This window comes from Geotrypetes seraphini, chromosome 1 (assembly GCF_902459505.1).
Source record: "Geotrypetes seraphini chromosome 1, aGeoSer1.1, whole genome shotgun sequence".
NCBI classification, from domain to species: Eukaryota; Metazoa; Chordata; class Amphibia; order Gymnophiona; family Dermophiidae; genus Geotrypetes; species Geotrypetes seraphini.
Window position 1 is genome coordinate 342,813,108 of NC_047084.1, and position 25,755 is coordinate 342,838,862.

General features: G+C 41.5%; 1 protein-coding gene across 5 annotated transcripts in view; it reads right to left on the minus strand.

Annotated features, from left to right (window-relative positions):
- Positions 1 to 25,755, minus strand: part of LOC117368188 (protein phosphatase 1K, mitochondrial-like) — a 76,012-nt gene that overhangs the window by 20,409 nt on the left and 29,848 nt on the right. For all 5 annotated transcript variants that reach the window (XM_033961577.1, XM_033961596.1, XM_033961586.1 and 2 more), the window contains one exon: positions 4,486 to 4,651. In XM_033961577.1, the coding sequence (XP_033817468.1) occupies positions 4,486 to 4,651 (166 nt within the window). The remainder of the gene's footprint in view (positions 1 to 4,485; positions 4,652 to 25,755) is intronic.

Genomic DNA, 25,755 nt, shown 5'->3' on the forward strand with positions numbered 1-25,755 from the left:
TATGCACAAATGTGCACCTGCTATTTGTGTGGGGGGTTTTCCTGTGTGAACTTATATACATAAGTGTCAACTCAGCCCAAGAAATGCTTCGCCTATATGCACACAAAACTTATACAAGTAGTAGCACTATGGACCTGATTCTATAAATGGTGCCTACCAAGTTAGGCATCTAACTTAATTTTTTTAATTGGTTAATTGGCACAGATTATTGAAAGCGTCATTGAAAACCAATTAAAAAATTTAAAATTTGGACTAAATATCTAACTCGGTAGGTGCCATGTAGGCATCTACATTGAGGCGTCCACTGGCACCTACCAAAAAAATGGACATGGTTAAGGTGTGGCGTTTGTGCATGGAATGAGTTAGGCGCCAGTATTTTAGGCCAAGAAAACTCTGGCCTAATTTACCAGCACTTAAGTTGCAGACACTTACCAGCACCTAACTTAATATAGGTGCCACTAGCTGCAATTCTATAAACGGTGCCCAACTTTGAATGATATGGAGTAAGTGCTGTTTTCATAGGCACCTATCGATTTAGAAGCTGTTTATAAAAATCTAGCCCTGGGGGGGCCATTATAGAGTATAGCTCTCGGAAGCGCAAGATTTTAGCGCGCAAGATCCTGGAGTTGGAGAAGAGGGTGAAGCTCAGTCATGGTTTGTTCCTCCGTTCCCCCACGCAGCAGCACCAGCATGATTTCTATACCGCCCAGACGGCTTATAACACCCTTTTGCATGAACGTGCACGGTGCTCTTTGTTTTATTATAAGTACAAGTTCCATCGGTTTGGTAATAGGCTTGGCAGATTGCTAGCCAATTTGACCAAGGGTTGGAGGGGTCCATCCTTGATTTCTTCTCTGCGCACGGCAAATGGACAGCTTGTAACCCAACAGTCGCAGCTTGAGTCTCTTTTTGTGCAATACTATCACAAACTCTACACGGCGGAGGTGGTGAATAAGGAACGGTTAATTGAGGATTTTCTTGACTCTTTGGGGTTGCCCACCTTGTCAGCTGCTGATGTTGATGTTTTGAACCTTCCTATCTCCAGGGAGGAGGTTCAACGAGTTGTTAGGAGGCTTCCACTTGGCAAATCACCGGGCTCTGATGGGTTTAGTGGAGAATTTTTCCGGCTTCTTAGAAGCTATATTGCTGACCCCTCTGCCGCTACTATTGCCAGGCCATAGCACAGGGTCACTTTTCTGCAGTGGCCAATCAGGCTCTCATTACTGTACTGCCTAAACCAGGCAAAGATCTTAGCCTGGTAGAATCGTACCATCCTATTTCCCTCATTAATGTTGATTTAAAAATATTAGCAAAATTATTGGCTGACCGCTTGGCTCCTTATCTGCCAGACTTAGTGCAGGAGGATCAAGTTGGTTTTGTGCATGGTAGGCAGGCGGGTCATAATGTTCAAAAATTGCTGTTGGCTATGGCACATTGTGACTCTCATCGAATCCCTTCTCTGGTCATCGGTTTTGACTCGGAGAAGGCATTTGATCGGGTCGAGTGGGCATTCCTCTTTCCCTTATTAACTCGTTATGGGATATCGGGGTTCTTCATGCAAGCCGTTTGCTCACTGTATTCTAACCCAGCTGCTGCGGTATTGGTCAATGGTTGTCCTTCTTCGATGTTTCTGTTGGGGTGGGGGACCAGGCAGGGCTGTCCGCTTTCTCTGCTTTTATATATATTGTTTTAGAACCTTTATTGATTCGGCTTCGGCAGCATCCAGACTTGTCGGGGGTGGAGGTGGGGGGGCTCGTCAATCCGTTGCATGGCCTTTGCAGATGATATTATGGTGATACTTACTCGGCCGGAGAGGGCCCTGATTCCTTTATTGGATCAGTTCCATAGTTTTGGAGAGCTCTCTGGTTTGAAACTTAATGTTTCTAAATCGGAGGCTATGGCTCTACATCTTGATGTTGCTGCTGTGTGGCCCACTTTCCCCTAGAAGGAGACGCCTCTCCAGGTCAAATATTTAGGGGTCCATGTCCCTTCGTCTTTGAGCAAGTTGTATGAGTTTAATGTCGGGCCCTTACTTCAGAAAACTGTCGAGCTTCTTCGTTTATGGGGTGCTCTCCCTATTTCGTTGTCGGGGCGTATTTATCTTTATAATATGATGCTGGTACCCCGTTGGTTGTATCTTTTACAGACCCTGCCTATCTGGTTGAAGCGCCGTGATTTAGACACCTTATATAAGGAGCTTCGTGTGTTTTTGTGGGGTGGCCAAAGGCCCCATATTCCCTTACATGTGCTGATGTTGCCTGTCTCTAAAGGTGGTTTGGCCTGCTTGACCTTCTGATTTACAACTTAGCTTGCGGTTTGCGGGCCCTGCAAGACTGGTGTCTTGAAAGTTTCGTAGCCCTGAACTACTTGCTGGAGCGAGATTTGCTGGGACCCTTGGCGGGGTTGTATGTTCTCCATGCTCCCTCAGCGCGCTTGTGTCTGGCCTTTCGGAATCATATTATTTGGGCTTATATGCGGTGGGGTTGGAAACTCTTGTGCAAGAAGTTCTCAGTGAACTTTAGTGTGACTCCTTTTCTCCCCTTTGTCAGGAATTTGGATTTTGTTCCGGGGATGGAGACCAGTACTTTTATAGCTTGGCATACTCGGGGCATTAAACGGGTGGGTGACCTTATGCACGAACAGGGGCGCCTGCTTACTCCATCGGAACTCCTGTCTATGTATAACCTTGATTCAGTGGACATGTTTGGGTACTCCCAGGTTCGCCATTATATCTCTAGCCTGGACGCCTCGGCGGTGACAGCAGCTATCTCTGACCGATTGGGCATGTGTCTGGCTCTGTGGGACCCCGTGGTCCCTAGATTGAGCTACTATACTTCTGCTCTTTTGTCTCTTTGTCCTGATACTCAGGCATGTCATTTGGCTCAGGCCTGGAGCCTGGACCTCCAGCTTAATATAGCGCCGGATGTGCTTTCTCATGGCTTTGGTTGCATTGCCACAGTTTCTTGGAGTATGGGAAAAGGAATATAAGTTTTTGCATAGAGTTTTTAATTCCCCATTGCGAGCTTTTCGAGTGGGTTTTGCCGACCAGGATGCCTGCCCTAAATGTGGATGTGCTGGAGCCACGTTGGGGCATATGTTCTGGGCCTGTCCTTGGATCCATCTGTTTTGGTCCCGGGTGTGGTGTTATCTTCGATTTTTCCTGTCATCCTTCCCGGCATGTTCTCCCCTGATCGCCCTTTTTTATGTGGTTGGTGATATGGGTGCCATGCCTGAGGGACACCGTCTGTTTGTGCAGAAGGCTTTCTTGATGGCCAAGCGGGCAATTCTAGTGTGTTGGAGGGAACCTGCTGTTCCATCCGTGGCCCAATGGCAGAGGTACCTCTTTGAGATGGCCCTGCTGGAGCGTAGGATGGTGTCGGGCAGGGTGCCGCGTAGTTGGGACCGTTTTCAAGAGATTTGGGAAGATTATTGGACAGTCTTACCTCATAGATCGAGGAGTATCCTGCTTAACTCCAAGGGGGGGTGGGATGTTTCTCTTTTTCTTTTTCTTATCTTCTGTTCTTTCTCTTGTGGTTTGGGTAATGCACTCACTCACTTACTTACGTATCTTGTGCCTTTTGATGTAAGCTTGTTTCTCTCTCTCTTTTTTTTTTCTCAGCACTATCCACTCGGGGATGGGGTGAGGTTTGGGAGAGCATGGAGGGCTCATGTGGGAAAAAACATTTTGTGAGCAACTGGTTATACCTAGAATGGTGTTTGTATTGCACTTCCTTATGTTTTTCTTGTTTGTATGGATTGCTGCTGTTTACTTTGTTTCTTTGGTGCTGCTGAGTGCTTATTTTGTACTGTGTTCACCTTTTGCTCAATAAAGAGATTTAAAAAAAAAAAAAAATCTAGCCCTAAGCCTGAATTCTCGAACTGGCGCCAATTTTCTAGGCACTGGTAGGCGTCCATACTCCTGTTAAAAATGAGATTTGAGACGCCTACCAGTGTCTAGAAAATTGGCACCGGAATCGCACCTACATAGATGCTTTAGGCTGTCAAATGACAAAGTAGGCATGGCTAACACCAGAAGTGGAGTTAGGCAGCCTAAAGCGCCTACGTAGGCATGATTCACGTGAAGATAGGCACCAGAAATGTAGGCCCGGAAAACCCTGGCCTACATTTCTGGTGCCCATCTTTCGCATCGGCACAATTCTGAAACCAGCGCCAATGTGTGATAGACATGTGATCGGTGGCTGCTTTTAAGGTGGCCGCCGATATCAGCACCAGTTTGAGAATCCGGGCCTATATAACATAAAAAACATTTTTGAACAGGTTACTCCTGCACAGATATGCTTTTGATAACTGCCTCTTAAAGCATCTATGTACAGTCAAAAGGCAGGGGAGGGAGCTGGGGGGGAACAGCTACTGCCTTTCTTTTTAACATATCCAAGTAGGAAGAACATATATAGACCAACCCCAAATGTGGAAAAAACATGAATGAAAATCTACAAATGCAGCTGGCTTGAAACCAGAACATACCTCTCCTTCTCGTCTTTTCTTTCTGGAGTATGATCTATGGTCAATTTTTGAGCTTTCCCTTTGCGACACAGAATTGCTCGACTGTCCCCAACACTGGCCACCACTAGCTCAATCCCATCTCGCAACAAGCCCACTGTGGCAGTGGTCCCAGAATTCATTGAGGTTGCTAAAGTATTGCATGAGAAAAGGCAAAGCAATTCAAATCAAGGCCAGTAACCAAGGCAGAACATCTCAAAAAGTGCAGGTGTAAATTACTGTGTAAAATCATTATGCTATCTTATGTAAAATATACATTTATATCAAATTAACGGCATCATGCAGATTTTATTCTACGAAACGTGCCAACAACATGGCTCAATAAAGCCTAGGCTAGTGAAATAACCTCAAAATAGTGGGATCAAGTTAAGCAAAAACTATGGCTAGAGATATTCAAAAACCCAGCAACATTCTTTTTGTTTTTCCTGTGAATCAATCAACAGGTAGCTGGAATTAATTGAAGCAACGCTTGTCATTGTTTTAAGCAAGCTAAACTTTTGAGAATTGAAAAAAACAAACCCCAACAACCATGATTTCTTCAACAGTTCAATTGAAGAGGACCACGTTTTCATTTAGGGAAAATATATTGAGCCATGTTGCAAAAGTAAAATTACATGAATTATAAAATAACTGACAGCAGATTACTGTGACATATTCTTTAAAGCAGGTATTGTTGTTTTAACATAGCTGGCTTGCTGAGTGTCACCTGAGTGTCACTTTATATCCTTTACAGTGGAAGCTCAATCACATTTTGGTTTCAGTTATACCATGCTCTGCTACAGGAAGCACGCAGTGTCGCTCAGCGTACAACCTAGGAGCAAAAAACCTCCCATGCATGGCTTGCGTTTCCTGGTCTACAAATGCAACATGCACAGGCCGGGCCTCTGTGCACTAATCAATAGTGAAACCTAGTGATTAAACTTAGGATACAAACATATTGGGTTCCGGAAAGAGCTCTCAGTCTGCAGGTCCTGTCTAAAGGCTGCCATTCCAAAGCGTGGGGAAGGTGGTGTGTACAGGGTGTTTAAACAAAAACCACAAACACTAAATTCCCAGGTAGCTCATGGTGCCTCTCTTCAACTGAGCTGGAAGACAAAAAGAGCAGAAGAAACTGGCTAGTCAAAAAATACTGCTGAACCACAATGAGATTCTGGTGTCTGTATTATCTTATTCTGTATTCTAGAACCAAACCCTAGTATGGTCAATAATGGAACGGCACATGCTCACTGGTGCTTCTGGTGACGATATATCAAGAGGGGTTTGCTTTAAAAAAAAAAGCCCAACAAAAAAAAAAAAACCTTCCCCTCCCCTACACACATATGCTGAAGCACTATATTAATGTCATCACAACTTAGTTAACCACAGTTGGCTCTTCAATAATAGTGACAAAATCAAAACATTTGGGTTGTCTTCATTTGACTTGCATCCCTTATCCATGCAGTTCACATGCTATACACTCAGTCAGTGCTTCTAAGACTTGACATAGGTTCTTTTTGGAGCACAGAACATTAAATAATAGAATATTGATGGTCTGGCAGTAGGAATCAATTGTCTAATTATACTAGCTCTAGAAAAGACACATTCTAACTTCTGTTTAATAAGAGTAAATTAAGCAAGTGTTAAAATCAAAACATGGCAGACATGGTATTTATAGATTGTTGCCTTTGTATATTAAAATTCTGAAAGCCCATCATACCACACAAGAAATTTTTTTTTTTTATAGCTAACAAAATGGGAATAATTTTCAAAACTGTGCCAAATGAAAAATGCCAACAGAAAACGTATCTGTAGAGATCTGAAACTGTTTTTTGGAGGTAAGCACTTTTTTTAAAAACAAAAGAAGTGATAGGGGCCTGAAAAGAGTAGTAAAAAAACAAAGGGGGCCTTTTATTAAGGTGCGTTAACCGATTTAGCACACGCTAAAGATTAGTGCATGCTAAATGCTAAGATGCCAATAGGAATATAATTGATGTTTTAGGATTTAGTGCACACCAATTTTAGCGTGCTAAATCGGTTAGTGCTCCTTAATAAAAGCACCCCAAAAGTAGAAAAAAAAAATCAAATATATTTAAACAGAAACCAGTCCATATAGCCATATTAAATAGATAAAATAATGTGACTTGTTTCATTTGTATGTGTTAAATACAGTAACTGGGTTGTTATAGCAATACAGAACAATAGATTTAATCGAAATACCTCAGCCCCACCACTCCACCGCAATAATAATTTCTAAAGCGGGAGATTTACGTGGTGCTTCATCACTGGTAAATCGTCTCTAGCGCCGTGGTTGCATTTAGATTTAATTTTTTAGCTTGTAATAGAATTTTTTTGAATATCAATAAATAAAGAGTTATAAAATGTATAAAGTTATATACTTAACGTCTATACACAGCTAGACCTGGGAGTCCGACCCTCCCAGGTCTAGCTGTGTATAGACGTTAAGTATATAACTTTATACATTTTATAACTCTTTATTTATTGATATTCAAAAAAATTCTATTACAAGCTAAAAAATTAAATCTAAATGCAACCACGGCGCTAGAGACGATTTACCAGTGATGAAGCACCACGTAAATCTCCCGCTTTAGAAATTATTATTGCGGTGGAGTGGTGGGGCTGAGGTATTTCGATTAAATCTATTGTTCTGTATTGCTATAACAACCCAGTTACTGTATTTAACACACGACTTAGTGGAGTGGGTTGGATATAAATTTATACAAATTACTGGTTTTTGAGTATTGTTTCATTTGTATGGCATTTATAGAACATTGAACATAAGAATTGCCGCTGCTAGGTCAGACCGATGGTCCATCGTGCCCAGCAGTCCGCTCACGCGGCGGCCCCTAGATCAAAGACCAGTGCCCTAACTGAGACCAGCCCTATCTGCGTATGTTCCGGTTCAGCAGGAACTTGTCTAACTTTGTCTGGAGGGTGTTCTCCCCTATTACAGACTCCGGAAGAGCGTTCCAGTTTTCTACCATTCTCTGGGTGAAAAAGAACTTCCTTATGTTTGTACGGAATCTATCCCCTTTCAATTTTAGAGAGTGCCCTCTCGTTCTCCCTACCTTGGAGAGGGTGAACAACCTGTCCTTATCTACCAAGTCTATTCCCTTCAGTACATTGAATGTTTCGATCATGTCCCCTGTCAATCTCCTCTGTTCGAGGGAGAAGAGGCCCAGTTTCTCTAATCTTTCACTGTACGGCAGCTCCTCCAGCCCCTTAACCATCATAGTCGCTCTTCTCTGGACCCTTTCGAGTAGTACCGTGTCCTTCTTCATGTACGGCGACCAGTATTGGACGCAGTACTCCAGGTGAGGGCGCACCTTAGCCCGGTACAACGGCATGATAACCTTCTCCGATCTGTTCGTGATTCCCTTCTTTATCATTCCTAGCATTTTGTTCATCCTTTTCGCCGCCGCCGCACATTGCGCGGACGGCTTCATCAACTTGTCGATCAGAACTCCCAAGTCTATTTCCTGGGAGGTCTCTCCAAGTACCGCCCCGGACATCCTGTATTCGTGCATGAGATTTTTGTTACCTACATGCATCACTTTACACTTATCCATTTTGAACCTCATCTGCCATGTCGATGCCCATTCCTCGAGCCTGATTATGTCACATTGCAGATCTTCGCAATCCCCCTGCATCTTCAGTACTCTGAATAACTTCGTATCGTCTGCAAATTTAATCACCTCACTCGTCGTGCCAATGTCTAGATCGTTTATAAAGATGTTGAAGAGCACGGGTCCAAGCACCGAACCCTGCGGCACCCCACTAGTGATGCTCCACCAATCCGAGTATTGTCCATTTACCCCCACTCTCTGTGTCCTATGATCCAACCAGTTTTTAATCCACATGAGTATTTCACCCTCAATTCCATGGCTCGCAGTTTTCCGAAGTACTCATTCATGTGGAACCTTGTCAAACGCCTTCTGAAAATCCAGATATACAATGTCGATGGGGTCGCCTTTGTCTACCTGCCTGTTTACTCCTTTAAAGAAGTGCATCAAATTCGTCAAACACGATCTGCCTTTGCTAAAACCGTGCTGACTGGTCCTCATCAGTCCATGTCCGTCAAGGTGATCAATGATGCAGCCCTTTATCAGCGTCTTTACCATCTTACCCGGTACCGAGGTCAGACTCACCGGTCTATAGTTTCCCGGATCTCCCCTCGAACCTTTCTTGAAGATCGGCGTAACATTCGCTACCTTCTAGTCTTCCGGAATCTTTCCCGATTTGATCGACAGATTGGCTATTAGTTGAAGCATTTGTATATTAAAATTCTGAACACCCATCACACACAAAAAAAACATTTTTATAGTTAACAAGACCATGTTTCTACTAAAATATTTGCACCAAGAGTCCAATAATGATATACAGTATATACTTGAATATAAACCTAGGGATTCTTTTTCCTTTTTGGTGAGCTAATATACAAAGACTGCTCACCCACCCTCCCTATCAGCTATCTCGTAAGTCACTAAACATAAGATCAGTGATGCATATATCCCAAAGCTAATGTATTCACAACAAGGCCTCTATATAGGAAAACACAACTACAAGCAACCACAAACTTAAATAAATGCAGACAAAAATTTAAGCCATATGCTATATACAGTATAACACCACAGAAACAGTACGCCATACTTTAGAAAATAAAAAGAAATCAGTTCAAATTTATTGTGAAATTGCATTTTCTGTTCAGGAAATTAAAAATAAAATTCTTTTTTTCCACCTTTGTTGTCTGGCCATTTTATTCATGTTTATCCCAGTTTTCAGTTTCTGCTTTCTTCTGTCTTTTCTTAATTTTCTTTCCAGGGTCTTCAGTCTATCTACCACTTCTCTCCTTCCTGTCTTCTTTACTTCCTCTCCTACATACATCTCTGACTAACTTTTTCTTTTCCGTTTTCCTCCATTTATTTTTCTGCATTTCTATCTACTTCTACTTACAGTTTTCCATCTCCTTCATCCTATTATTCTCCAGGGGTTTTTTTTTGCCAACTCTCCCCTCTTCCTCTTTCCAGCATCTTCTTTCTGTCTTCTCACCCCTTTTCACTCTTCTAACCAGTATCTCCTCTCTTGCCCCCTCCATCCAGCATATCCTCTCCCCTCTTTCTTTCAACACCTCAACTCTATCTCTCCATCTCCATCTAAGATCTCTCCCCATCATCCTTTGCCTCTTCCAGCACTCAGCTGCCATTAGCCCTGCCTTCAATTCCAGTCCCGTTAAACTGGATGGTAATAATGATGAAGACAGAAGCCATGGGGCCTTCGCTCTTGCCTACATCACTATAGGCTCTGCCAGTCTCGATCCCGCCCCTCAAAAACAGTAAGTAAGTTTGTGGGAGGGGGCAAGATCGAGACCAGCAGAGCCTATAGCGATGTAGGCAAGAGGGAAAGCCCCATGGCTTCTGTCTTCATTATTGGCAAGTCAGCGCAGTAATACTGTCACAGCTACAATTTCTGGTCATAAATCACTCCTGCTTGCATAGCCTTTATAATACTAGGGCTACATTAGAAGTAAAGGATCTTCAGAGTCAGACTGCCCATTAGATAGCTTAACCTATCCGGACTGCAATCCTCATTGATCTAACTTCAGCATTTATCACAACTATCCTCTATTATTATTATTTTTTTATTGGCAGCCAGTTTAGCAGGACTGGAACCGAAGGCAAGGCTGATGTCAATAAATATGTGCCGCTGACACCTCACCCCCCCTCCCGGCCACCGGCAAACAGCACGGATGACTGCTGTGGACACTATCAGGAGGAATCACCTGCTTCCCTCACACATCTTGGGCCAGATATGTTTAAAATTTAATATTTTTAAAACTGATTACACAAGTAATCGCGCATAGATTTGAATATAAACCAAGACCCCTCCCCATTTTGGGCCATTTTTTTTTTACCCAAAAATCTCGGTTTATATTAAAATACATAGGTAACTATGGACCTCTGACACAGGATATTTTAGTTGAAATATGGCCATGTCAGATCATTGACACACAGTACACTTCTCCTTCCGGATTCGCGGGGGATGGGGCAGAGCCAGACCACGAATGGCGAAAAACCGCGAATATCCGGCTCTGACCCACCCCCGCCTCCCTCCCGCCTTCCCGGCCTTACCTGGTGGTCTAGCGGGCTTTCGGGGCAGGAGCAATCTTCCTACGCTCCTGCCCCGTGCAGATCGCCATTAGGAAATGACTGCTGTGAGTTTCTGTAGTCTCTCGAGACTACGATGGGAACTCCCTACAGCTATTTCCTAATGGTGATCTGCACGGGGCAGGAGCGTAGGAAGATCGCTCCTGCCCCGAAAGCCCGCTAGACCACCAGGTAAGGCCGGGATGCCGGGGGGGAAGACTTAACGATGGTTTTTTTTTTTCTTTTTTTCCCCCTCCCCCAAAAATCGCGAATATGTGAAATTGTGATTACCGAAACCGCGAATGGAGAGGGGGAAGTGTACGGACATATAGACTTGTTTCTGTTAATAAATATTTTGGGGCTTCTTACCACTTTGACTCCTCTTTTCAATTTCTTTTTTATGTTAATTTTCCAAACAGCATTCCTCTCTACAATGCTTATTGTAAGCACCTTTACTGGCAAAACTCAGTACATTGTTGCTCCCTTGACCTAAACCTGCATCAGGAACGCCTCCATGAAATACCAAACAAAATCAAGGGAGAATTATCAACGGATATTATTGCACTAGTTTTCGTTAAATGCTAAACATGCCCTTAGAAATATAATGGGCGTGGTTAGCACCCTTGATGAAGTCCCCTCTCAGTGTTGTTTACATACTTTTACTCTGATATAGGGGTAGGTAATTGCCCTTGAAGGGGATAATTATCAAAGCCAGTTCTAAGCATAGCACTGCTATTTAGCGCATACTTTCTTATGTGGCTAGGAGACTGTTCCTGAAGCAGAGCCAGAGCAGGGTTTGGACTCATGCATGTACTTTTAAATTTTTTTTTAAGTATGTACACAGTTTCTTTAAATTTTGGTGTATACAACATAACAGGTGTAAATGTGTGGGTATATTTTCAGAAGTGAATCTGCATACTTTTTTCTTAGGTACAAATTAGATTAACATGTTAAATGGTATTTTTTTTTTTAATCAGGACATCTAACATGGCAATTTTAAAAGGCATTTCTGCAGGTAAAAGCAACATTTTATACACAGAAATGTTTGTCTTATAAAAAACTGCGCTTGTAATATACATTTTTTTTTCTCCCACATTTTTTATAGGTGTTCCTGGTGATGGGAAAAGATATATTTACGTGCACCTTTTTGACTTTTTAAAATTGTGGGTAAATTTCTTCAAAATTACACACATATTTTAACAGTTATAAAGTGTGTGTAGTACTTTTCAAAGCCAAGGGGTCCTTTTACTAAGGCGTACTAACCAACTTAGCATACACTAACCCCCTCTTTTCTACGAAATCGCGCTAACGTTTTTAGCTCAGAGAGCCACGCTGAATGGCCTGCACTGCTCCCGACACTCATTGAGTTGCTATGAGCTTCAGGAGCAGCACGGGCCATTCAGGGCGGCTCTCTGCGCTAAAAACCGCTAGCACAGTTTCGTAAAAGAGGGGATAAATGTCAAGGCGCCCATAGAATATAATGGGTGCTTTAGCATTTAGCGTGCGCTAAATTGGTCAGCTCACCTTAGTAAAAGGACCCCTAACTTAGCAAAGTTTACTTTGAAAATCTGCATAATACTTTGGGGCAAACTTTGAGGCAATAGTTTGGGAGAAACTCCTCCAAAATATACTATGTAGGTTGTTATAAAATGTACTCCCTTAAGTGTGGCTTGTACAAATTTTACAAATGGACTAAAACATTCAACATGAAAAATGTACACTTAGGACAAAATGATTTTAGCCAGCTAATGACAAAGCAATACCTGCTTTAAGGAAACCATAACTCTAAACTTTTAGGGCCAATTAAGTTAACAGAATTTGCTGATATACCATGTTGTATTTCTTAACTTTTGAACCAATAAGACAACTCACTGCATAAAATTAGACAAGAACTGGTGCATCCAGATGGCCTTCTCTTGGTGCCCCTGCAATGAAACTAAGACTATTGATCCCCTGAAGGGTTGGTAAACTTTAGAAAAAAATGATTAAAAAAAACAACAACAAAAAACCACAACAAAACTTACTTCTCCCCCTAAATCCCCTTGCTAATGCCATATGGGGAAAAAAAGACATGTATACATAATGTATATGGCACTAGATCCTCTGTTTTAAGAAGGGGTGTCAAAGTGCCTCCTCGAGGGCCTCAATCCAGTCGGGTTTTCAGGATTTCCCCAATGAATATGCATGAGATCTATTTACATGCACTGCTTTCATTGTACGCTAATAGATCTCATGCATATTCACTTCAGAAATCCTGAAAACCCGACTGGATTGCGGCCCTCAAGGAGGGCTTTTTGACATCCCCAGTTTAAAGTTAGGATGAACACGATGTTTCATAAGGATGACAAATTGTGACCTGTCTGACTGTATGTTATGCACATTGTATGCTAACCTGTAACCAATTCTGATCTCTTTGAGGAGAATGGGATAGAAAATGAATTAAATAAATAAATAGAAATAAATATTTGTTTATGTAATACAAAAGAGAAGCTGCATTTACTTCTTGACAATACACAGGCTTCAGAAACATCCTCTTGATGAGCTGCTAATATCATGACTGCTTTTATGTTAGCCTTCTACAGGATTGGTTTTTGTTTGATTTGATTCTTGTTTAATTTTTCTTTATCACTTTATTTTCATTTTTCTATTTTGATTGTAATTTATGTATTTTTGTTAATTTTAATTTTATTCTTTTGAAATCTACTTTTTTGGGATGCTGGGGTTCTTTATATCCTATGCTTTCTCTGGGGGTTCTTATTCTTTCCCCCCTACAACATCCAGGAACTTGGTCTCCCTACTGCAGCTGGAGTTGCCTGGATTCCAATCTATCCCTGGATAATTGAAGTTGCTCATGATAACTGTTTTGCCTCCCTTGCATTCGTGTTTAATCTCGTCTGTCATTTCTCTATCAGTCTCTTCGGACTGCCCTGGAGGTCGGTAGTAGATGCCGATCTTCATATCCGTTCCATTTGTTTCCAGTATTTTGGCCCATAGAGACTCTACCTTGTTGTTTGTTTCCAGCGTGTTCTCTCTGGTAGACTCAATTCCCTCTTTTATGTATAGGGCACAAACAACATATGATAAAATGAGGAAGATGGTTACAAAGAAGCTAAAAGAGATAAGCTACAAAGGTTAAGACTTTAAATCAAGCATTAATGTTGTTTAGAAATATCATTTTGGAAGCCCAGATCAGATGTATTGCACATATTAAAGGTGGAAAGAAGAGAAGACGACAGCCAGCATGGTTAAAAGGGGAAAAGAAAAAAAAAACAACTATTAGAGCCAAAAGAACAACCTTCAAAAATGGAAAAAAAAAAGATTCAAATTAAGAAAATAAGCAACATAAGTACTAGCAAGTTAGATGTAAAGCATTGATAAAGAAGACTAATAAAAGAATATGAAGAGAAACTTGCCACAGAGGCAAAAACTCAGAATAACAATTTTTTTCGGGTACATCAGAAGCAGAAAAGCTTGTAAGGGAATCTTTGGTACCACTAGATCTTCAAGAAACAAAAAAGGTACTGAGGAAGGAATGAAGTCTTTGCTTTAGTCTTTAAGCAAGAAGATAGAAACATAGAAAACATGACGGCAGATAAAGGCCAAATAGCTCATCTAGCCTGTCCATCCACAGTAACCATTATCCCTTTCTCTCTCTCAGAGATCCCGCCTTCTTGAATTCAGACACAGTTTCTGTCTCCACCACTTCTTCCGGGAGACTGTTCCACACATCTACCACCCTTTCTGTAAAAATGTATTTCGTTAGATTACTCCGGAGCCTATCACCTCTTAACTTCATCCTATGCACTCTCATTCCAGAGCTTCCTTTCAATTGAAAGAGTCTCAATTCATGCGCATTTACGCCACGTAGGTATTTAAACATCTCTATCATATCTCTCCTCTCCTGCCTTTCCTCCAAAGTATACAGATTGAGATCTTTAAGTGTGTCCCCATACACCTTATCACGAAGACCACACACCATTTTAGTAGCCTTCCTCTGGACCGACTCCATCCTTTCTATATCTTTTTGAAGGTGCGGCCTCCAGAATTGTACACAATATTCTAAATGAGGTCTCACCAGAGTCTTATACAGAGGCATCAATACCTCCATTTTCCTACTGATCATACCTCTCCCTATGCAACCTAGCATCCTTCTAGCTTGCATCGTCACCTTTTCAACCTGTTTGGCCACCTTAAGATCATCACATAAAAATCACACCCAAGTCTGGCTCTTCCGTCGTGCATATAAGTTCTTCACCCCCTAAACTGTACCGTTCCTTTGGTTTTTGCAGCCCAAATGCATGATCTTGCATTTCTTAGCATTAAATTTTAGCTGCCAAATTTCAGACCATTCTTCAAGCTTCACCAGGTCTTTCTTCATATTATTCACACCATCTGGCGTATCTACTCTATTGTAGATTTTGGTATCATCCGCGAAGAGGCAAATCTTACCCGACAACCCTTCAGCAATATCATTTATAAAAATATTAAAAAGAACAGGCCCAAGAACAGAACCTTGAGGCACACCACTGGTAACATCCCTTTCCTTAGAGCGATCTCCATTGATCACTACTCTGTCGCCTTCTACTCAACCAGTTCCTGACCCAGCTCGTCACTTTAGGACCCATCCCAAGGGCACTCAGTTTATTTATTAAACATCTGTGTGGAACACTGTCAAAAGCTTTGCTAAAATCTAAAAATATACCACATCTAGCACATATCCTCTATCCAATTCTCTTATCACCCAGTTAAAGAATTTGATTAGATTTGTCTGACAAGACCTACCTCTAGTGAATCCATGTTGCCTCCAGTCCTGTAATCCACAGGATTCCAGAAACTTGACCATTCTCTGTTTTAAAAACGTTTCCATTAATTTGCTTACCACAGAAGTTAGACTTACCAGCCTGTAATTCCCTACTTCTACCAGAAATTATTTTCAAGGGTGACAATAGGGAGGAACAGAAAAAAATCTCTGTGAACCTGGAAGATGTACAGAGTCAAATTGACAAGTAAGAGTAATAAATTACCTGGACCTTAGGGTACTGAAAGAACTCAAACATGAAATTGCTGGTTTGCCGTTAATGATTTGTAACCCATCGTTAAAATCGTCTGTAGTACCTGAAGATTGGAGAGTAGCCAATGTAACACTGATTTTTAAAAAGGGTTCTACAGGTGATCAGAGAAATTAAAGGGCCATTAAACCTGACTTCAGTGCCGGGAGAAATAAAGAATAAAAGTCCAGAACACATGGATTAATGTGACAGTCAGAATGGGTTCAGCCATTGGAGGTCTTGCCTCACCAATTTACTTAATTTCTTTGAAGGCATGAATAAAAATGTGGATAAAAGATGAGCCAGTTGATGTAGTATATCTAGATTTCCAGAAAGCTTTTGATAAAGTTCCCTAGAGACTCCTGAGAAAACTACAAAGTCATGATACAGGAGGCAATGACCTGTTTGGAAAAGGAACTGGTTATTAGAGAGAAAACAGAGGGTTTGACAGCCTTTTTTCTCAATGGACGAGGGTGAATAATGGAGTGTTACAGGGATTTGTACTGGGAATGGTGCTATTTAACATATTTACTAATGATCTGGAAATCAGGACAACGTGTAAGGTGATTAAATTTGCAGAGGACACTAAACTAATCAAAGTGGTTAAACACATGTAGACTGTGAAAACTGCATGAAGACCTTAGGAAATTGGAAAACTGGGCACCCAAATGGCAGACTAACTTTAATGTAGAGAAATGCAAAAGTGATGAACATTGGGAAGAATAATTCAAATCATAGTTACCAGATACTAGTCTACCTACCTTAGGAGTCAGCACCCAAGAAAAAGATGTAGGTGTCACTGTAAACAATAAGGTGAAATCTTCCACCCAGCGTGTGGCAGCAGCCAAAAAAGCAAACAGAATGCTAGGAATTATTAGTTAAAAGATGGTAAATAAGACAAAAAAGTCTCTGTATTACTCTATGGTGCAACCCCACAATGAATATTGCATTCAATTCTAGTCGCTGTATCTCAAAAAAGATATAGTGGAATTAGAACAGGTAAAAGTGAATCGATTTTTCACTTTTTCAAATATTATAACGACTAGGGATATTCAATGAAGTTATATGGAAATACCTTTAAAACAAAATAGAAGAAAATATTTTTTCACTGAACAAGTTGTTGCCAGAGGATGCTGTAACAGCAGTTAGCATAGCTGGGTTTAAAAAAGGTTTAGACAAGTTCTTGGAGGAAAAGAGCATAATCAATTTTGGAACCTAACCTCAGGCTGAGCCGCCTATGAGTATCAAAGGCTTGTGGAATTCCAAGGAAACCAAATCAAGTGCATTCCTTCAGTTTAAGTGGGTTTTTTTGACTTTGTGACCAAAGTAAAACTATTGTATTTTAGATCTTGCAACCCACTGTAGGAAGCTCCCTGTAGAATCTTCCCTGCCAAGGATCTATTAGATCATCATTTAGAGCAGTGTTTTTCAACCGCTGTTCCGCGGCACACTAGTGTGCCGCGAGATGTTGCCTGGTGTGCCGCAGGGCCGCCGGGCCCGGAGCTGGCAGGGGCGCCAGTAGCTCGCCAAGGCAAAGTGAGTCGATCACCCAGGACTCACTTTGTCTTGGCGATCTAATCTATCGGGCCGATCAGTCTTCTTCTCCCCGACGTCATTTCTGCAGTCGGAGAGGAAGTTCGGGCCAGCCAATCGCTGCCTGGCTGGGCGGAACTTCCTCTCCGATTGCAGAATTGACATCAGGGAGAGCATGCGTCGGCGTCGGCTTTGGGGCCTGTTATCCATTGGTGGGTCCTGTTCCCCGATGGCAGCGGCAGTGGCAGTGGCTTGGGGAACGGCAGGGAGAAAGAAAGAAAGGGGGCAGGCAGGGAAACAGAAGGAAAGAAGAGAAACAGAAAAAAAGGTCAGGGAGAGAGGAAGAAAAAGTTGGGGGAGGGAATGAGGTGTGGAGGAGAGAAAGCATACAGGCTGATAGAAGGGAAGAAAGATTGGATGCACAGTCAGAAGAAGAAAGTGCAACCAGAAATCACCAGACAAGGTAGGAAAAATTATTTCATTTTAAATTTAGCAAAGTGGAGGCAGTATTACCATAGTTTTCAAAGGAATTTGCCCAAATAACTTAATAGTTAACTGGGTAAATTCCCAGAGATGAAAACTTCCCTTCACTTACTATGCACAGTTCTGAATTTATATCTGCTGTCTATATTTTACAATATGGTCACCTTTTACTAAACCGCAATAGTGGTTTTTAGCGCAGGGAGCCTATGAGCGTCAAGAGCAGCGCTGGACATTCAGCGCAGCTCCCTGCGCTAAAAACTGCTATTGTGGTTTAATAAAAAGGATGGAGGGTATATTTGTCTATTTTTGTATGCTATAAAAACCAAATACAGAGAGAGACTGAGAGCTGTTGACGAAGAGCTACGTGTGTGTCTTTCTTCGATTCCAGCCAGAATATCAGCTTTGTGTTCAGCCAAACAGGCCCAGGTTTCGCACTGAATAAAGTATTTTATAATTTTTATTTCGTAATAAAGTAATTATAAAATACTTTCTTTGTGTTTATTTGATTCCTATTCAAGAGAATTACTTTATATATAGTCAATATAGGCAGAGAGTTAAATTTTTTAACATTTTCTAATGGTGGTGTGCCTCGTGATTTTTTTCATGAAACAAGTGTGCCTTTGCCCAAAAAAGGTTGAAAAACACTGATTTAGAGGACCCATCAAACACTCTTCAAGCTCTCTAAGCATCCTGGAATGTATCACAGATTTTGTCCATTTTCTGTTTTACAAATCGTTCAATGGTATGACATCTGCTCCATTTTCATGTGCACTTTTGTCAACCATCTATATGATGCTTCTGATGAAATAAGAGGCCATTCAGCGAAAAAAAATCATAGTGTCCAATAACTATGATGACTACCAAGCATAGATATTCCTGATGGCTAAAATGCTTCCTTTCATTTTGTGAACATGAAGTCCAAAAGGAACAAATATTCAATGGCCATGAAAGATTTATTACACTACATTACATTAGTGACTTCTATTCCACCTTTACCTTGCGGTTCAAGGTGGATTACATACGAATTGTTATGATCTTAATACATAAGTTTATATAGGAACATTTTCTAATTTGCTAAGGAGAAGATTGGTAAAGTCGGTGGTGTTTGAAACTTTGTTGGTAGAGTTATATTGGTTTTATGTGTTTTTTGAAAAGTAAGGTTTTTGTTTCTTTTTTGAAAGTTTTGTAGTCTGTGGTTGAAGTCAGCAGATTGGTGAGTTGTTGGTCTAGTTTTGCTGCTCTGGTGGCCAGAAGGTTGTCATATATTTTTTTTCGTTTGACCTTTTTGGTTGGCGGGTGTGCGAAGATTGTGTGGGTTCTCCTGTGTCTGAATGAGATGGAATGAGTTAGTCGATTGTTCCAGTAGGAAGGGCTGTTTCTGTTTATGGCTTTGAAAAGTAGGCAAAGGAATTTGAAGTGTATTCTGGCTTGTATTGGGAGCCAATGTGAGTCGTGGTAGGCCTCTGTGATGTGGTTGTACTTTTTTAGAGAGTAGATAAGTCTTAGGGCTGTGTTTTGTATTATTTGGAGTTGTTTTATCTTTGTTGTTGGGCAGGGGAGATATAAAATGTTGCAGTAGTCTATTAAGCCTAGGATTAGAGATTGAACCACCAGTTGGAATTGTTTTCTGTTGAAGAATTTTCTGACTTGTGTAAGGTTTCTCATAGTGGCGAATGATGTTTTTATAATTTTGTTGATTTGTGGTTGCATGGTGCAACCTCTATCTATCAGCACTCCGAGTAGTTTTAGCGTGGGATGGATGGGGTAAGAGATTGAGTTAATTTCTATGTTTGTCAAGGTTGGGGTTTTGCAATTTTCAAGGAGGATGAAGTTTGTGCAAACTAGTCCATTTGGAGAGATGCTTGCCAAGCCCTACATTTGGAGTTTTGTTGCTCTTGATTTTAAATGATAAAAATACATTTTTAAAAAAATACACAACCTACAAGGGGCCGCTGAAACATTCTCAGCTCAACCAACAAAGTTCGGGCAGTCTCCACTGAGGGTTATATACTTAGGCCAGTGATTTTCCACTTTTTTCATTCTATCAGAAAAATACAGAACAAAAAAAGTAGAAAAACACTGGACTAAGGGCTCCTATTACAAAGGTGCGTTAGGGCCTTAACGCGCGGAATAGCGCGCGCTAGACCTTAACGCCAGTCTTGAGCTGGCATTAATTCTAGAAGCATAGCGCATGTTTAGCGCGCACTAAAATGCTGCGTGCGCTACAAACGCCAGCGCACCTTAGTAAAAGGAGCCCTATGTGTATAGCCAGCTTTGTTGGCTGGGCTGAGAACTTTTCAGGAACCCCTTGTACAACAAAAAAGTGTTTCTCCTAGATACCCTCCAGAGTGCTAAAGAAGAAAATTATATATAGTTTGAGAAATTAATTGTTAAAAAGATTTGAAACAAAGCAATAAAAGATCCTCTTTTCATCTTACTTTAATTTCCTATGATTTATACAAAAACATAGGCTACGACTCTTTAAAGCACCAGTGCTTTCTACCTGCAGGAAAATGTAATTGCCTCAAGAAAAGAACCACCTTTAATTCTCTCTCTAAAAATAAGTGGATCCTATTTAATTATGTTTAGAAAATAGTCAATAGCATCTGAGATTCTCTCAAATTTGGTGTTCAAGCTGTGATAAAAAAGGGCCACTATGAGGTCAGTAATTTCCTCAGTGCCCCATTTTTAATAAAGTTTTAATTAAGTCATACACAAAGCATCTTCATGATGCTCTCTGGCTTTACTGACCCAGAAAGCAATTTTATGAATTTTCCCCATGTGCAATGACCAGTACTACTTTGACAAACATGAGACATTGGTTTCATGAAAATGAAGGCATGGCTCCCTCCCATCATTGCCCCTCTCCCCCCCCAAAAAAAAAAAAAAATTAAAATAATGCAACCAAAACAAAATGCTAGTTGAGTAATCAAATGATCCAGGACAAAAATTTAGAAATACAGCACATGATCAGCAATTTCTAGCATGTGACTACTGATTCTACTTTATTTAATGGAAAATTTTTTAAAGCTGCATTATAACATTTGCACTTTTAGTTTTTATCTTTTTTGTAATTCTCTCTTTTTGTTTCCTAACAGTATCATCATAAAAACAGATCTCTTTCAAGAGCTCTTAAATTTAAACACTCACTGGACAATTTTTACTGCATACCATCTCAACTAATATGACAGAAGATGTGAGACCTTCCAGTAGTCCAGGCTAGGAACCGTTGGACTCCTTCACCTGGGACAAAATTAAGCAGACCTCTCTTTCCACTGAAGCCCAGCATATAGTGTCGAGGGTCTCCAGTTCTAGAGCTGCTCCCCAGGGACAGTCTGCCATAAACAACATGTATAAAGGCAAGTAGGAAATGCACCCAGGGGTTTCCATCAAACATTATAAACCTGCAACAGTGAGGAGGATGGAGCAAGAGCGGCAACAGCGTTTATGTTCAACCAAAAGGAAATATGCAATACATTGAAAGAAAAAAGGCCTGAATATGCTGTAGCTTTAGCACAAGCCATTTGACTTTCTCTCCTCTCCCCCATCTTTTTTTATCTATGGTGCCTTATTAACAATCTTGCATATTTTCATATTCCACAATCTAAAAAATGCAATTCAAAATGCATTAAAGTAGGTGCTTGTTTCACTGACCTACATACACACACACAAAATGGCTACACTTCCACAATGTGAAAGAACAATTCAGGGAATATTCGAAAATTAAGGACAAGATTACAAAGTCTTCATACCTTTTAACTCAATACTGATTTGTATGGACTGTATTATTCTCAGGGCTTAAATTTAGTCACTCTGCAGCTTTGCCCTTTCCTCAGTGTTGCAGTTTAATAGGTTAAGTTCAGTTTCAAAGATTTCATTTTATTCAAAAGTAGTTATTTTTTATATTCATGTTTATTAGACTGAAAAAGATCAAGAAAATGCCTAACACATTTGCACTAGTGCCAGCTGAAATGATGATAGCTATTCAGAGGTGAAAAGCTAATATATGGCAGAAATAAGCTGACAAAATACAAACATCTTTAACAAATATCTTGGTATAGTCAGGAAGAGCAGTTGACAATCTGTCTCCAAGGCCAAAACACTAGCAGTGGCATTTTGAAAGAAAGATTAGGTTTTTACCTTGATGATGATCTTTCTTGTAGATGGGTCTAGTTGTCCTGAACGCTAGGGTTTTGCATCTGAACCCACAAGTTGCTTGCAGAATGCTGTCAATCATCTTTTGAACTCTGCCTCCTTCCCAGGGAGATGCTCCTGTCCCTTCAGTTTGTGCAAAAGCAATCAAGTAGCAGTGTAATGATGAGAAATGGAGAAACCAGCACTAATCTTATATAGAGCTCGTATCTACTTGCATATCCAGCTATCAAGCAGAGACTTAAACCAGACTTTAATTTCTTTAGCGTTCTCCTTTATATCGTATTATCCTCTTAGTTCAATCAAGATACAGAGAATTCTCCAAATTCAGACTGATCTTAAGACAGAAAGCAGTCGAAGCCCACTGACAGACCAGGGCTTCAGGACCATTAGACACATCTACAATCTTTCTTTCTAGTTCAATGTGTCAAGTGGTCCTGAACGCTAGGGATGTATCAAAGCAGTCTCCAGTCTAGAGTGGGCTTGCTGACCCTACCTTCAAAACAGAAGCCCCAAAGTGGCATCTTTCTTGGCTGCTATATTCATCCTATAGAACCTGGTAAAGGTATGAGAGTTAGACCAAGTAGCTGCTCTACAGATTTTCTCAAGCAAAATCGCCCAAGTCTCCACCCATGAGGTAATGACTCCTCTAGTGGAGTGCACTTTCAAAGCAATCAGCGGCTGATTACTGCAGCCCATATACATGGAAGAAATGGCTTTTAATCCTTCTGGAAATTGAGGCTTTAGACACCAACTTCCCTTTCTTGGCATGACTGGTCAAAACAAAAAGGTGATCCGATATGCAAAATTCATTGGTAGCTTCAAGGTACTGGAGAAGCACTCGTTTACAATCCAGCAAAAGCAACACGTTATTCTTTATTTTAAACCCCATAGTGTGAAAAGCAAGCAAACGGACTTCCTGATTAACATGGAAGGCCAAGACTACTTTCAGTAAGAAGGATGGAACCATGCGCAAGGAGAGCCCTGCTTCCAGGCTCATATCTTCGGCCGTAAAAATGATCCACCTTTGTGTTTACATCTAGGGCCATCAGATTCCTCCATGAACACTCTCACCGCAGAACTATGGATGTGAACACCTTGGGGCACAGAGACCATTCTATCAAAAAAATGCAGGAGAGAAGGTTCTATTCAATACACACAAAAAATACCAACTCTATTCTCTTGAAAACTTAAAACCCAAAAGTAGTTGTGTACCATAGACTATCCTACAACAAGGAGGAAAAAGCCTCAGATCCCCGTCTTCAGCCAGAATGAATCTTGCTGAAAGACTAGAAAGGGTAAACACCTCACTGGCTTATAAAAAAAACCTCCTTGCACAGCGTTATGAGATCTTTTAAGTCTTCAAATAGTGTATTAAGACACTAGCTTAATTTAATGCCCAGCTATGCTTTAGACACAGTCACTAATAAATGGTTTGTAAAGGTAACAGTTACTTATCTTTCAAGCTGAACCCAAAACTGCCAGTTCACAATACATTGGTTTGTGCAGAGCTGAGCTGAATGTCCAGAAAGTTTTCCTCCTCCGATGGTGGTAACCAGCGTTTCGCTATTGGCTGTGTCAGGGGGGAATAGGAAGATAGAGCGTGTTCTTTGCAGGTTGGCCTGCAACGTCAATGCTCAATTCCAGTAGCAAAATCCAGGCTGAAGCCTTGTACTGGGGGTCTCAAGGGCCCCAGCAGGGACTTCCTGTAGGTTCTCCTGGACTCCATGCCCACCACATGTCTGTGCTTGGCCAATGCACCTTTGGAAGATTCTGGAAAGGGTCTCTTCCCTTGGGAATGCTCTTCGTGCAGATCCCCAGCCCTGGAAAACTTGGAGGTGGCTGAGCCCAAGGCTTCCGCCCCTCCCCTGCGAACTCCATCACACACAGGAAATGGATGCTCCTCGGAGGGCCATCCAGCACAAACCTGGCATGATACAGGAGTAGGAAGACCTAAGGGGTCATTCCTGTTGATTTTAAGTAAAACTGAGGGGGTTTTAAGGCAGATGCAGGCTTTAGAAAAAAAGATCATTTAAAATCCAAGATGGCCACCACCAGTAAAATTGCACAAAAAAATGGCCCATGGGGATTTCTCTGAAGTACAAAATTTGCAGGGAAAGGGGTTTTAGATTAAATTTCAATTTTAGAGACCCCCCCCCCCATTTTTCCCATAGGCTATAACCTTACTCACTGTGCATGCCTGCTTCCAGCTCCAGAATGCAGCTAGGATAAATGGAGAAGAACTCTGCCTCACAGGTTTGCAGTCTTTGGGCTGTCAGTTGGACTGACTTCAGACTGAGACTCAAGCCCTGGAAAACCTTGCGCCACAAAGGGGGAAAAGGACCGTGCATCCAATCCTGGCCAAGCCAGGAAGGAGCCAAACAACTTATGGTCAAGCTCCTGATGAATCAGGGATGTGAGCAGCTTTGCAGGGGACAGCTCCAGAGCCCCAAAAACATAAAAGCAAGCTGGCTAGCTAGGTGTCCCCAAGGGTTGATCCTGTTAGCAGCAAACTTCCGCAGTGCGAGTCTGAGTCTTCTCCGAGGCAGAGGTCCCAACAAGTGGGAACCTCTGGGCAACAAAACTCTGATTAAACACTTAGAAATAAATACCTGCTCCGACCCCACCAAAAAAAAAAAAAATTTGCAGAAACACTTCTGAACAACTTGCTTGCCAAAGAAGGAGGCGGATTTCAAAAGATGATAGACAACATTCTGCAAGCAACTTGCATGTTCAGATGCAAAACCCTAGCATTCAGGACCACTATATACATTGTACTAGAATTCTTCTTTATTTGCTAACTTTTGTTTAATTACTGCAATTCCCTTTTGTTTATACAGTCAAAAGTAAATCTGGGCAAATAAAACACTTTTCCACCCTTCTGCCCAAATATAGGTAAAATTTATTTATACCTATTAAATTTTCTTTCCCAGAGTCCTTCTAAACCAGTCCAGACCAACAGGTTGAATCCCCCTACCAGCAGATGGAGGTAGAAATACTGAACTATTCCAGTGACATCACAGGTATAAGGGCTGGTGTAGCCTGGCATTCTCCAGTATGCTATTGCCAAAGCAGAAATAAGTGTACCCTACACCTCAGAAGTTAGTATCCCATCAACACCATTGCAATGTATTACAGGCCTTCAGACTAGAGAATGACACGGGGAAAAAATCTGTCCCCATCACCGCCCCGTCCCCGGCCCACCATCTTCTGCACCGCCCCGTCACCGCCGTTCCCTTCACTGCCCCATCACCATCACCGCCATCCCTTTCACCGCCCCCGCTGCATCCATATAAGCCTTAGTACTGTAATATTTAGCTTATTCCTTTCTTATAAATCAAAGTTCCTGCTGCTGAACTAGAGAGAGATGTTCAGCTGGCAGGGCTTTATTTATAAATTTTTATCAACACAACTAATATACTACTTTATCCTAAAGCAAAAAATAAATAAATAGAATTTTTTTTTCTACCTTTGTTGTCTAGTTTCTGCTTTCCACATCTTCTCATTCAATTCCTTCCATCCACTGTGTGTCTTCTCTCTGCGTCTTCCATTTGCTGTTACTGTGCCTCTCCCTTCACCCCCCCACCAAATTGGTCTAGCACCCATCTTCTTCCCTCTGCTCCCCATAGTCTGGCATCTGTCTTCTTCCCACTCTGTCTTCCACATTTCCCTTCAGGGTCTGTTCCTCTCCACCCTCCTTCAATGTCTGTTCTATTCCTTTCCACCACCACCCTTCCCTCTATCATTTACCATCTGTTCCTTTCTACCACCCTTCAGCTCCTCTCGCGTGGCCTATCTACCTTCCTCCCTCTTATTTTCGTGGCACGTTACAATGTAATTTGTGCAAGCCACTGGGGCCTGCAAGCTCGGTCCCTGTC